Source organism: Rhagoletis pomonella, unplaced genomic scaffold, assembly GCF_013731165.1.
Source record: "Rhagoletis pomonella isolate Grant_MI unplaced genomic scaffold, Rhpom_1.0 Rhpom_scaffold_00003, whole genome shotgun sequence".
NCBI lineage: Eukaryota > Metazoa > Arthropoda > Insecta > Diptera > Tephritidae > Rhagoletis > Rhagoletis pomonella.
In genome coordinates, this window is record NW_023458557.1 from 97,866,605 (window position 1) to 97,880,829 (window position 14,225).

The window sequence follows — 14,225 nt, forward strand, 5'->3', positions numbered from 1 at the left end:
GTTTACACTCGACATAAGTGTGCAAATAAAACTGACTTTTTTCTTTCGTACATAGTGACACGGCTTAATGTACATACATACGTACATATATCCTATGCCTCGTTTACAAAATTGTGTTGAAAAGTGATGCGTGCAAGTTAGGTGGATAACTAATTACTGACCTCATTTGTTAGACATTTGCTAAAAAGGCCTGATTGATCCGCCCGCCATCTATTGTTTAGAAACATTAGACTGCTAATTTGCCTCTTGGCGTTCAACTACCAAGCCGGTTCATTTGACACCAACGTCTTCTCGTCGAGATATTTTTCGACAACGGACACTAATCACGGGGCTTAGATCCGGAAAATACCTTCGATGAGGAAGAAATTAGAAGTGTAATTTATTTAAATAGGTTGGTATTTGTTTGCTCCGAAGTATTCGGTGTTTCATTTTGATGAAAGAGTACTTTTTTATTTGAACAGCTTTTTCTTATTTGTCGGTTTTAGACGAGCCCAAAAAATTTCGCAATTTTCGTCTCACCCTTGCGAAATTATTCCATTTATTTCTTAGACTAGGTGGCAAAAAAAATTAATGCATAATGGAGTTCGAAACTCCTGTTGTTTGAATGATATGTATTGTTATGGACATGATTAAAAATTTGATAAACAATATGCCAAAACGTACTGTCATTTTCATAAAAGGTATGGAAGATCTAATTGAGCAGCTGCCAGATGCCAGTTGCCATCTGTAATACCATTTGAGCCACTTTCCACCCAACTGAAGTTCGGTTGCCATCCGTAAACGACCCATAAAGTGCAAAACATGTATACATACATACAGATGCGTTCAACTAATTAGCAACGAAATCCAAAATGATATTGTTTGCAAATTATGTTTATTTATTTATTTTAAAAAATTTGAATTTAAAATATAATTCAATCTATAACAGAAACCACAATAAAAAAAGTTTAAACGCCTGCACAAATTGCAAAAAATTAAACAAACTTCAAAAATTTGACATCAAAATTTCAAAATTTTTAAATGGAATATTTAGAAAATTTTTTGGGTATGCAGTTTTGTAGCCCATTCAATTGTGGTATAAAAAAGTGCAAGTTTCCACATGATACATTTTTATATACATAAAAAAAAAAAACAGCAACACCCTCCACAAAAAAAAATCCAAAAAATCAACGGTAATTTTTAACGACTTGAAACTTGCACTTTCTTATACTACAATTGAACACAAAACTGCATACCCGAACACTTTCTAAATATTCTAATTAAAAATTTTTGAAATTTTGATGAAAATTTTTTGAAGTTTAATTAATTTTTTTTTTGCAATTTGTGTAACCTTTAAAACTTTTATTATTGTGGTTTCTGTTATAGATTGTACTATAATATAAATAAATAAACATAATTTGTAAACAATATCATTGTGAATTTTGTTGTACATGTACACCGTTTTCTACACAGCTGCAAAAATTACACTAAAGATTTAAAATGAATACCTTTATTGGCTTATTGTCATGTTATTTAATTTTTCTAAAATTGTTATTAACCTTGCATCAATCCTTAGACAATTTTAAGTGCTAGACGAGGACATCTTAGCAAATGAAATTATGATTTCAGCTCATTATTATTATTTATGTATGCAGTATTTTTCCACACCAATTGTTGCTTCGCAAAAGTGCGTTAAGTGTGTCTAAAATGTGCTATAAAATGTTCGTGTGTACCTATAGAATTATGAAAAAAAAAAACAACAACAATAAATGCAAATTACAATGCTAATAATAATAATGTAGATATGTATTAAAGTGCAAAGTAGAAAAAGCTCATAAAAAGTTGAAATTGTTTTTAAAATATAATAAAGTGAAATATGTATGTAATGAAAGTAAAAACAAGCTACATATCTATACGTGGAAAAAATGAATGACAAAAGGCTGGTAAAAAAAAGAAAACCAAACATAAATTACATGCCTACCTTACATGAAAGTGAGTGAGTGCTTAGAAATTATTTAAAAGCTATGAATAGAACCGGCTTGTAACCAGTGAAATGTGAATATCACATGGAAGCGATCGTCATGCAGACCTTTCTCTATATTATCTACATTGCGGCGGAAAAAAAGGCATGTAACGGTGCTTAGCGTACAATTTGCATGTTTAAAAGCCTATCGCACAAAATAAAAATCATTGAAAACATAAGTATGGAATTATGGCCTTATTCATAAAAAATTAAAAGAAATTTAAAGAGCTTTATAAAGTGACATTTTCATAAAAATTTTCGATTTATAAAGAAATCAAAGTTTTCTTTTATTTGGGTATTAGGTAACACGACTTGTACATTAAATGTAACTACAATTTTCATTTGAAGCTTTCGTAGAGGAACGGGCATCGTTTCTGAAAAAGAATGCTTCTTATAAGGCATTCAAAATCCCCAAGATAGCAGAACGACTTCAAAAACTCAACTCCCATTTTGCATATTACATACGTATTAGTTTTATAAGGATTCTAAAAGATCTTCCAAATTTTGAAAATTGCATAATGTTTTTCTTGTTTCAAGTCTACATACATACATACGTACAATTGTACGTACATAGCTAGTTGATGAGTTTTGTCAAAACGTTGTTTACCTACTTACATACGACTGGAGTCATCACAAATAAATCATTTTTTAAACACGCTGATCTTAACTCTGCTCATCCAAAAAATCTGATAATTATTTTTTCTCTTTCCCTATCATTGCTGCAGGGCAACGTACAAACGATTACACTACGTACATAGGCATGCATGAATTACAGCTATAAACACAAATTACTACACGAAATGTTTAAATTTATACATACATACATACTTTTGTATGAAAGGTTCATTTATGCGTTACTCCATTTGTTCTGAAAAAAAAATAAAAATAATAATATTAGAAAATTTGTTGTACTAGCCATTACTGCCTGTAACTATCATCAACCGTTGACCAGTTGCCGGAGCGTTGTCATCGCATTTGCACGCATTAAATTTAATTGCTTTGCTTACTTACCTACAATTTCACCAATAATTTTGTGAAAATTATTTTATGCGGAAACATTTTTATACGCAATTCTTATACTTTATTGTATGCATTTTTCGATAAGCGCTTAACTAATATTTTTGGGATAATTAAAAAAAAATCAAATACGCTCCGTCGAGTAACTTACGTTGTGGCAAAATGTTATGGCAGGACCTTTTCGCTTCAAATAACAATCGGGTTATTACTCTGGTTATAATTGGTTGGCTTGCCGCTACCGGAAATTGTGAATTTGGTGCTTTTGGTAAGATTAAAGTGAAAAGTGAAAAAAAAAATCCTATAAAAAAAAAAATTACTTTTCCGTGTTAAAATTGTTAAAAATAAAAAAAGGGAAGGCAAAAAAAATCAATTATGGTTGTTTCCTTAATATTGAAAAAGCCTCAAAATCTCGAAACTTTCTATGAACATAATTTTCGTATTTCGAGCTTTCGAATAATTTTGCCAGTTACACTCCAAAAAGGATACTCAACAAGATTTGCGAGTTCCATATGAACTTGAGTCGTATAGTATCGATACAATTGGTATCCTTGCAAGAATAATTTTAAACTACAGCTTGTAGAAAAATTAATTAAAAACTGTGTGGATACCTTATCGATGACATGTACTACAACGGTTTGTCGGCTTGGGCCAAGAGTCAGTGGTCTGAGAGCAGCCAAAACACCAAATTTCGCAATGTCTAGAAATATTCAGGCAGAATTGAAGAAATATGGAAAATGTTATAGGTTAGAGAACTATACCAGATTCGAGGACGGGAGTGTTAGATGTAATTATTATCTACTGATTCAGTTTCTATTTTGATTTTATATGGATGGTGTGGCCATGGCCTTGAACTGATTGTGATCACTTTTTAGGCTTCAGCTTTTCTGGTTAAAATAGATATATTTCACTCGGCCCATCGTGGATTTAATCGGGAGTATCAGGAACGAATTGTCGTCACGTCCCGCCCGCTATTTTATTTTTTTTTTAATCTTTCCGATACCGCTCATCCCAGCCATTTTGAAATTACTGCCATGGGTCCCGGCATTAAAATGTTTCGAAGCTCGGAAGCTTTTGCCTTTAGTGCAAAGAAATAAGACTCGTTTTCTCAAGTGGGTTTTAAAATTTATCTGCCCTTTAAACATAAATTTAGTTTTGAGAAAACGGCCTTTAAAAGCCCAAAGTTAGTAGTTGAAACAACTTTAGCACACGATTTGGCGGCCAGTATTATTTCATTTTTATAACGAACCACCAAATCTCTTTTTAAAGAAAAACTTGTCGTTCCCGATACTTACGCCGTACCTAGCACTTCAGCATCGACACAAGGCCGCTCTTATGCGCCACGTTCCTACTACGACGCCGGCACCGAGTGTACGGTGGGCACGGAATGTACGCCGCTACACGACTGCACGGCATTGATCTATGAAGTGGCGAAGCGTTGCTATTATGGCGATAAATCGTTATTTTGCGGTGGAGGTGAAGAAATGCCATACGTCTGCTGTCCAAGTAGTCCGCTCGAGAAGAATCAAGTGTGCGGCAAATCGCTGGTGCAAGGACACTTCTATCGTGGCCTAGGTACGCATCCGTTCGTGGCGCGCGTCGGTTTCAAGCGTAAGTGTGGGAAGACGACTAAAAAAACGAAGATTCCCAGATAAATAAATATTAATAAATGCTCACAATCTCTTATGCAGATATCAACACGGGTGCTTTCGCATATCCTTGCGCTGGTTCGGTCATCGCACGACGCGTCATTTTAACAGCTGCTCACTGTGCTTTGGCCAAGGCAGAAGGACATCGACTGTAAGATATACAACGTAGTTATGATCTACATATGTACATATGTACATATCTAATTGTCGCTGATATTCCTATATCGCTGAAACTCTCACTTGTCACCAGCTCGTCGGTACGCGTGGGTGAATACGACACTTCCACCGATCCGGATTGTGCGAGCACAGGATTTTGTGCGCCTCGCTCTGTCAACCATGCAATTAGCCATGTGATTGTACATCCAGACTATAAACAGGGCCAGTATCATCATGATATTGCTTTATTGGTGTTAAAAACGCCGCTCAACTATTCAGGTGAGAGTTCGAATACCTTGAAATGAATGAACGAATCGGATTCGTGTGTGTGTGTGCAAGTGTGTCTGCGAGTATGTATTTGCATGACTTTGTGGCATGTGCTAGTACGTAAAAATGTAAATATGTGTCGGGGTTATTAAATGGGAGTTATGTCGGTGACTGCGATTAATTAAGCTTGTCCGCCAGATATTTAACGAAAAAATAAATAAATTATACACTTTTGTGTTCCATTTCTACAATTATCGCATGAATCAAGTTCAAAAATAAATACTATTTGCATGTCATCAAAGGCTTTTGTCAATGCTTAAAATTAATATTTGCCATGTGCGGCTAAAATCTAATTGATTTCCCCGCAGTAGAACGCACTGGATCAAAATAATATCCAGAACTACATAGTTTAAAGTTTACATCAGAATCGCTGTCAAATTCCCATTTGATATTCTCAACTGGTCTTTAGAAACCAATTTAAGACCATTAACAATCCACTTGTTACATATTTACATGCGTGTAATACCTTTTGTTGCTAATATGCGTGTTGGATTTCTAAACACAATTAGAAAGTCCTTGTCGAGTAATTTATTATGCACATAGACATCAATTTTTTTTTTTTATGTAATTAAGAAATACATACATACACTGCCGGAACAAAGTATTGGCACAGCAAATTTTTCACAATAAATGCAATAATTTTTATTCCAATATTTTTCCGCCAATTTTGCATAAAAATATGGTTCATTCAACAACAAAAAAACATGAAAATATAATTCCTAAACTTTGTGCAAAACTCGCGAAAATTCAGCAAATTTACGCCCCCTTTGTCAGCAAACGTAATCTTGATCAAAATTTTCAACTTTTTGTTGAGAATTTCTAAATTTTCGAGTATGCATTTTTGTAGCCCATTCAATTTTAGTCTGATGAAGTGCAAGTTTCACCCGGCGAAAAATCCCCGTGGTGCTTGAGTTTTTTTTTTTTTTATATAACAAGCGCAATTTATAAAAACTGCCGTTGATTTTTTGAAATTTTGTTGCTTACGGTCTCCCGCATTTTATTAACCGACTTCAAAAAATGGAGGAGAAGATCATAAATTCGACTTTAAACGATTTCTAAAATTATTTTTTTTTTAAAGAAAGGTTGTTCCTCAGAGGTGGTCCAATGAAGAAATCAACGATAGTCTTAAATTTTCATATGAGAATTGAAGTCGGTTTTGTTTTTTGCTTAAAAATTACTTGTTTCATTAGAAATTCGTTATATAGAAAAAGGCAGAGACATAACTATTATAAGAGAAAAGAATAAAAGTCATTCAATAACCATTATATTAAGATAAATATTTTTCGAGTCATCTATAATTATTATTCAATAATAATTCATTTATAATTTTTATTCAATTATTATTAGAGAGATAAATATTTTTAAGTCTTCAAAGACTTTTATTTTAAGACTTATATTTTAAAAGTATTTTCATAATATTTATGAGCGCGAAAAAATTTTTTAAGTCTTAAAAGACAGGACTTGTTTAGGAGCATTTCTGGATTAGTTGGGCACCAGTTCGAGGCCAGGTGGGGCCCAATTCGTGGCTAGTTGGGGAGTAGTTTGGGACCCGTTAAGGCTTGGTTTGGGACCCGTTCGGGGCTACAAACAAAATTTTTTCGCACTCATAATTATTATCAAAGGACTCTTATAATATAAGTCTCAAAATAAAAGACTTTGAAGACTTAAAAATATTTATCTCGCTGATAATTATTATGAAAAGATTTCTATTATATAAGTCTTAAAATAATAGTTATCGGTGACTTAAAAAAATTTCTCACACTTTTTGACTTTTTTAAAACTCCACCATGAAATTTCCTTGCGTTAGTTATATTTGTATTCCTTTGATCAATATGAGATGGTATTATAATTTGGGTCCTATATTTGTAAGTACCAGAAGAAATCGAGATAGGCCGATATAAATGTTTACCAAATTGATCAGAATGTCAAGCTGAGTCGATTTAGCCATGCCCGTCTGTCTGTTCGTAATCTAGTCCCTCAGTTTTCGAGGCATCGTCGGAACCAGAAAAATTGGACCACTATAACATATAGCTCCCATACAACTGATTGTTCAGTTATGAGATTTTTAGTTATAAATCCTCACTCATTGTTAACATAAAGCTTACAGTGAAAATGACAAAGATCGACTCTCTTTAACTATATATACAAATTTTACTTTGAAACCTTTTTTTGGACGACTAAGACTGAGAAATTTCGAGAGCTGTTTTCTAAATACTACTACTACTACTTCTCTACTAAGATAATCGTGAAGATCGGTGCTGTAATCGGTGCTTTATACCATACCGCCGATTGTTCAGATATGATGTTTTTATATAAGACTTACGCAGTGAAGGTAAAAATGTTGTCCAGCTGCCAAGCAACTAAATTTAAAATGCAGTAGTCGATTGAAATAAAATTTTCTAATGTTTACGAAGGGTATGAAGCCTTCGGCATAGTCACAGGCAGAACTATGCTTACTTATTTAGAATAATTTGGTACTTAATTTTAAGTAGCTCGGTATCCAGGCGATCTGTAAATCACTCAAAATCGACTTTCATCACTTTAACGTTTCTATTGTTTGGCACACCAAAAGCACAAGAACCTCACTTCCTCAGTTTGCCGACGCCTGACCTGTCCTACATTAATTGATATTTCAAAGTTGCTAAAATGTAAACGGTCGGCCACGAAACCGCTTCAACACCTTTTAAAACACCTGTTTTTTATTTTAATTATATGTGATTACCGAACCTCTTTGCGCCATCCTCGTTTAATTGTTGTTGGTTGCCTCACAAATTATGACAGCGGTTGTCGCAGAAGCGATTACGATAAAGCGTCGTATTCTGTGTTGGCTCAATGGTTGCGCACATTAAAACTAATGTGCCAAAGTTAGCGAATATATCGCCGAATGCCCACAGGCCAGCAACCAGCGCAAGGAAAGCCCTTTCGCTGTTCAGCTTAGCATTGATCGCAACAGCAAAGACTTTTACGGATACGACCTGGCTGTAGTGTCCGCAACGGATGCTTGTGTGGCAACACGCCGCGCCGTTGTGTTGTACACATTGTGGACCAGGTAAGCATGAAAAACGTCAAATGAAAGGCTCGGCACCAGCTAGGTGTGATTTACAACCTGATTTAATTGGATGATTTGAGTGAGTGAGTGCGAGTTGAAAGCCTGTGGCGATTTTTTTGGCTGCACCGAGGACCCCACAAGCGCACGCGCATGTCTTTCTCGATACAATGTTGCTGAATACACAAGAGGCGCGTACGAATCTCACGTTATTAAGCCATAAAACTCATTACAGCAACGAAATTGAAAAATGTCGATAATGACAGCGTTGCATCTGATCTCGTTGGTATCCTTCTACGTTGGCGTGCTCTCAACAACAAAGAGCGCTGAGTTGTACGTGATATTGATTGACAAACGGAAAATTGTATAGCGGCTTATACGGGAGTAAATTGTGAGCCAATAAAATAAAAATTTAGTGCAGCCAAAGTAGGTAAAGGTCTTACCATAAGTATGCCTATATGTAAACATTTGTAGCTTGAATACAATGTTGCACGCACCGACTTGCAGGCAGTCAAACCTTCATTAGGGTGTACGGAATCTGTGCCAAAAAATGATTGTATTGCTTTTTGAAGACAAGAAGGTTCCTGGCAAATCTGCTAATCAGTGATCCATAGACGGAGAACTGCATACGTCTCTTCGACAGATATGTGCTCTCCATTTTATGGCACTTACTTTCCCTTTTTTTTGAACTTCTTCAGAAACGGAGAGCTAAAGTTTTATCATAAATAAATGTTTTTTGACCAATATAAAGGCTTGGAATTTTCCTGACATACTGGTGTTAAAAAGATTATAGGGATCAGCAGTCAGCCCCTATATCTCCAGATCCCTTACCCAAAATTCATGTGCTAATCGGATCCATTAAAGAAGACAAGAAGGTGGTCCGAAGCGGCCTTAAGTTTACCTGAACCACGCTCATTGACGTACTCAGCTTTACCCTCGTGTAGAGTCTTGTCTCTCAACAACTGGTTGGCATCTTCGACGATATATTCGTTTACATCGTTTTTAGCTTCATGCCGCCCAATAACTGGTTGGCGTCCTTGGCATCAGATTCGCGAATCCCTATAAATCTCATCCAAAAATCACTTAAGGACTCACGCAAAGAATCAAGTTTTAGAGTAGGGTTTGTCATGAACGGGCTTTCCGCTGCTTGAAGGTGATCCATAGCAATCTCGCAGTGCCGGCATTTTACCTATGGTTCTTCTTCTTGCGGAGAGGTGGTCTCGAAGTTAGGCACTACTACTACTTGGCACTTCAGGGTCGCATCCCATCCCTCAAGGTAGTCAGAAGTTCATCAGCAGTGTATGCCTAGAACTCTCCAGCAATGTCGTAGATAGAGTCGAGTGCTGATTGGTAGCCAAGTACGCGTTCTTCTCGGCACTTAAGCTATGTGTTTTTTTTTTTGCTTGTGATTTTTGTTCTGTGCGTTCCTTTGGGTTAATTTCGCATTTCGTTCACATGTCTGTAAGGGCGAATTGTTCAAAAAAAAAAAAAAAAACATAAATCGACCACCCTAATCTGTACATGTCTACTTATACATAAATATGCAATATTGTTGTTCTGATATTATTTATTATTTGAACCCTAATAATAATAACAATCATAAAGTGCAATAATCCAAAACGTAATCAATAAAATTTGATTTTATGATCGTACGTTTACGATTTCCGAAATTTATTTTATTAAGACGATTTATCGTCCCTTCTTCGGCTGCTGCTATACCTGCTACTTTGTTGCAACTCCATTTATGAGAATGATGTTTACGCTACGGTATGGCCTGATCTTACTTGTTGCACCAGACTACTGAACTCTTTGATTATTACAACTTAATTTATTATACATAAATATTATTCTGGAATACGTTTTGTGCAGTGCACAGTAGGAAATTTTCGACTTATTTTGGTTTAAATATTGCTAGAAAAGTAAATTTTTGCCCAAATGAAATTTTTTTTTAAATACTTGTAGTGGATTTTAGAAGAGATTAAGCCCGGATTTAAAAAAAGATACCATCAAACCAAAAATAAAATCTTTCTAAAAAGGTGGTAAACACGTTTTTCAGGTCGTTGATAGAGTTGCGAAATTCAAAATGGCAAATCCAATATGGCGGCTTCAATCCAAACCTCGAAAGAATTTCTCGATTATATGAGAATCAAATTCGTTCCAAGTAAAAAAAAAAATTATAATTTCGGAAAAAAATGTTGAACCAAGTTAGTCGAAAATTTGCCACTGTCCAGTAGTAGTTTGCGCTTGGTATTCGAAACGAAAACTGTCGCGCTGATGTCATATCGCAACTTCCAGTCACCATTGCTCCTTCCCTGTTTAGAGATTTATTTCGAACTGCACTACATTTTTTACTCTAAGAAAATTTTGTTTTTTTTTAAATTATTTTCTTTGTACAATTTCATAATTTTTATTATTACCTCCTCCACACCACTTCATAGTCGCCACTCAACCAATTTGCCTACAAAAGTCGCGTACAAACTTGGTGGTGGGTAAACGAGCGACGATCGCTGGCTGGGGTAAAATGTCTACCTCCAGTACACGTCAACCAGAGATGGCGCACTTGGATGTGCCATTAACCAGCTGGGATTTATGTTTGCGTAATTATGGCTCGACCGGTGCACTGGAGTCGCCCAATTCCATAGAAGGACAGTGGATGTGCGCAGGCGGTGAGGGTAAGGATGTGTGTCAGGGCTTTGGCGGTGCGCCGCTTTTCATACAGGAAAATGGTATTTACTCACAGGTGGGTGTATGTACATTGAAATTTCTACAAAATTAAATAGTTTCATAAATATATGTAATTTTTTGATTTTCATATCAACAGATCGGCATAATGTCCTTCGGCTCGGATAATTGCGGCGGCTTGCGCATACCAAGCGTTTACACATCCGTCGCGCATTTCGCTGAGTGGATACATGATAATACGCCGCCGGAATAAGCGGTATGACAACAAAAGATACACGTCGGAGAGTAAATTTTAATTCGAGCGCAAAATTTCGGTGCGTTTTTTTAAGACATATATGTACATGCATATGTATGTATGTACATATGTCAATGTGTAGATTTTCAAGCAATATTAAAACAATTACTAATTGTATTAAATTTTTTATTCGTATTTATTAACAATACATTAAATTATTTTTGGTATTAAATACAAGATACTGCAATATTTATTCACATTACATGTGTATGTATATTTATGAGGTACATATTCGTTATACATATGACCTCGCTAGACTTTTTCTTGTGGCGATTTACGAAGTCGTGGATCTATTCCAATAACCTGACCAATGATGTTATGGAGTCTTAAATAAAAGAAGAATTTCGCTAATATCTTATACGCAGGTTGTTTTATTCCCTTTTAGCATCGATCCATCCTTGATTGAAAAATATTTTTATACGAAAAAATTTAAAGATATTTGAGTAAAAATTTGTGAAGTGGACCACCATTTTTTCGAAGGTCGAGCTTTTTCTACGCAATTATCTGTTTATGCTTCACAACGATAAAAGAAAGATACAAGTTTCACAATTTTTCGAAATTCGAATTATTTTGGAAGTTATAGCTATTAGCATTTCTCGAAATTGTTTAGATTTTAATTGTTTTCTCGCGATCGGTGTTTTCTGCCCATTTTTATTTTTTATTTGGCCATACATTTTTTCTATAAAAGTTATTCAAATTTCTTTAAATATTACTGACATCTCAATGGCTTTAAAATCGCGTTTTAGGCTAATATTGTTGTACGTTCTATTAGTAATTATTTGCTGAAAAAAAATTTGCCGCAATGCATCGAGCCGAAAGTTATTCAGGCTTTTCTCTTTTGCGCTCAATATATTTTGTATGGAAAACGATGAAAAGAGTATTGCAAGCGTGCTCGACTCGCTGTCAATCGACACTTGTTGAAAAACTCATGCGAGGTAAATATCTAAAGCAAACGTTTTCCATACAAAATACATTGGGCGTCAAAAGAAAAGCGTGAATAACTTTCGTCTCAATGCATTGCGCCAAATTTTTTTTCTGCTAATAATTGCTAATAGAACGTACAACAATATTAGCCCAAAACGCCATTGAGATGTCAGCATTATTTAAAAAAACTTAATAACTTTTATAAAAAAAAAAAAACGTATGGCCAAATAAAAAATAAAATTTGGAAGAAAACACCATCATTCTCAACTGTTTAAAATATGAGCAGAATCGGTATTACCAATCGCGAGAAAACAATTAAGATCCAAGCAATTTCGAAAAATTGTGAAACTTGTATTTTTCTTTAATCGTTGTGAAGCATATACGGATAATTGCATAAAAAAAGCTGGACCTTCGAAAAAATGGTGGCCCACTTTACAAATTTTTACTCATTTGCTATTTTCTTAATCGTAATTTGGTAACTATTATTATGCATTCTAAGTCTTCTTCGCATATATCGATCGATGGCTGAGTAGAAGATTGACCTATCTCGGCAGGGGCAGCTCGAAAATGCCCTATGTCAGAAAACTATTCAAAAACTACTACTACTTGAGAATTTGATTGAAGAACGCCCTATTTCAGAATTTTTTAGAAAAAACGCCCTATCTCATAATTTGTTGAAGAACGCCCTATCTCAGAATTCGGTTCAAAAACGCCTTATCTCAGTTGAAAATACATTGGAAATGTATTGTTGTTGAGATGAAGCGTTGTTCAATTAAATTCTGAGATAGATCGTTTTGGAACCGATTTCCAAGATAGAGCGTTCTTCAACCAAATTCTGCCATAAAGCGTTCTTGAAAAGTTTTCTGAGATAGGGCGTTTTTGAACTGGCTGCCCAGATAGGTCGATCTTCCACTCAGCCATCGATATGTAAATAAATAAACGCTTCTTCCAAAAATTTCTCTCCCATTGATTAAATTATCAACGATAAAAATACTTTAATTGTTATAATTGATCTCTGAACTCGACGGTCGTCGGATGTTTATTGACTTTTGCCTGGGTGCGAGTACGAACAATTGCATATAAAAACTCATATTTACGTAGATATATGTATGCATGTATGTATGTATGTATGTATGTACTAATGTATAGATATATGTACATAGATAAATAGTCATTGACAGCAAATTTTTTTCTTTTGATATTTTTGGATTAGTTTTAATATACATAATATATTTTCGTAAAGTGTGTATGCAGCTGAGTAAACATTTGTGAATTGGGCCACCATTTTTTCGAGGGTGGAGCTTTTTTTGTGCAATTAGTATCTGTTTATGCCTCACAACGATAAAAGAAGAATACAAGTTTCACAATTTTTCGAAACTCGAATTATTTTTTGGAAGTTAGCTATTAAAATTTTTCGAAATTGTTTAGATTTTAATTGTTTTCTCGCGATTGGTAATGCCGATTATGCTCATATTTAAACCGTTGAAAATTATGGTGTTTTCTGCGATTTTTTTTTTTTAGTTGGCCATGAATTTTTTTTATAAAAGTTATGATTTTTTTTTTTAATATTACTGACTTCTCAATGGCTTTAAAATCGCGTTTTTGGGTAATATTATTGTACGTTCTATTAGTAATTATTTGCAGAAAAAAAATTTGCCGCAATGCATCGAAACGAAAGTTATTCTCGCTTTTCTTTTGACGCCCAATGTATTTTGTATGGAAAACGTTTGCCGTAGATATTTACCTCGCATGCCACCAGAGCTCCTTTGACTATGCTTCTGAAAAAGTTGCTCGCCCACAGACTCTTTGTATGTAAAAGCATAGACAGACGGCAGTAATGCGGATTAACGAGCCGCGAGTCCGACGGCCAGTATAGTTTTTTTTTATTCCTTCATCGCTCGAACCGAGGATCGAAGTGGTCCAACGGAATTGTAGTACGCAGTTCTCACCACTCGGCTACCGCGGAGCCTTCTTTGTTTGCTTACTTGAGCAATAGACAAAAGTTGTCCGTTTTGGCCAGCATCGAAAATTTCCCGGAACCGCATTAATTATGAGGATTATCTGCAGGACTTAATCCGGATCATTTGCAGTGATTTATCAAGATAATTCCGAAATACGAGTTGATCCGGA

General features: G+C 35.0%; 1 protein-coding gene across 1 annotated transcript; it reads left to right on the plus strand.

The window, feature by feature from the left end:
* The first annotated feature begins 2,937 nt into the window (after positions 1 to 2,937).
* Positions 2,938 to 11,529, plus strand: LOC118735925 (chymotrypsin-like protease CTRL-1). The gene is made up of 6 exons (XM_036465960.1): positions 2,938 to 3,284; positions 4,286 to 4,627; positions 4,708 to 4,816; positions 4,916 to 5,100; positions 10,633 to 10,934; positions 11,016 to 11,529. The coding sequence occupies exons 1-6, from the start codon at positions 3,182 to 3,184 to the stop codon at positions 11,127 to 11,129; spliced, it is 1,155 nt and encodes a 384-aa protein (XP_036321853.1). The 5' UTR covers positions 2,938 to 3,181; the 3' UTR covers positions 11,130 to 11,529.
* Positions 11,530 to 14,225: the final 2,696 nt, after the last annotated feature.

Coding starts and splice junctions, on each gene's coding strand:
- LOC118735925 (XM_036465960.1), top strand. CDS start 3,182: ATGTTATGGCAGGACCTTTTCGCTTCAAATAACAATCGGGTTATTACT. Junction 4,628..4,707: donor GGCGCGCGTCGGTTTCAAGC/GTAAGTGTGGGA, acceptor TCTCTTATGCAG/ATATCAACACGGGTGCTTTC. Junction 4,817..4,915: donor AAGGCAGAAGGACATCGACT/GTAAGATATACA, acceptor ACTTGTCACCAG/CTCGTCGGTACGCGTGGGTG.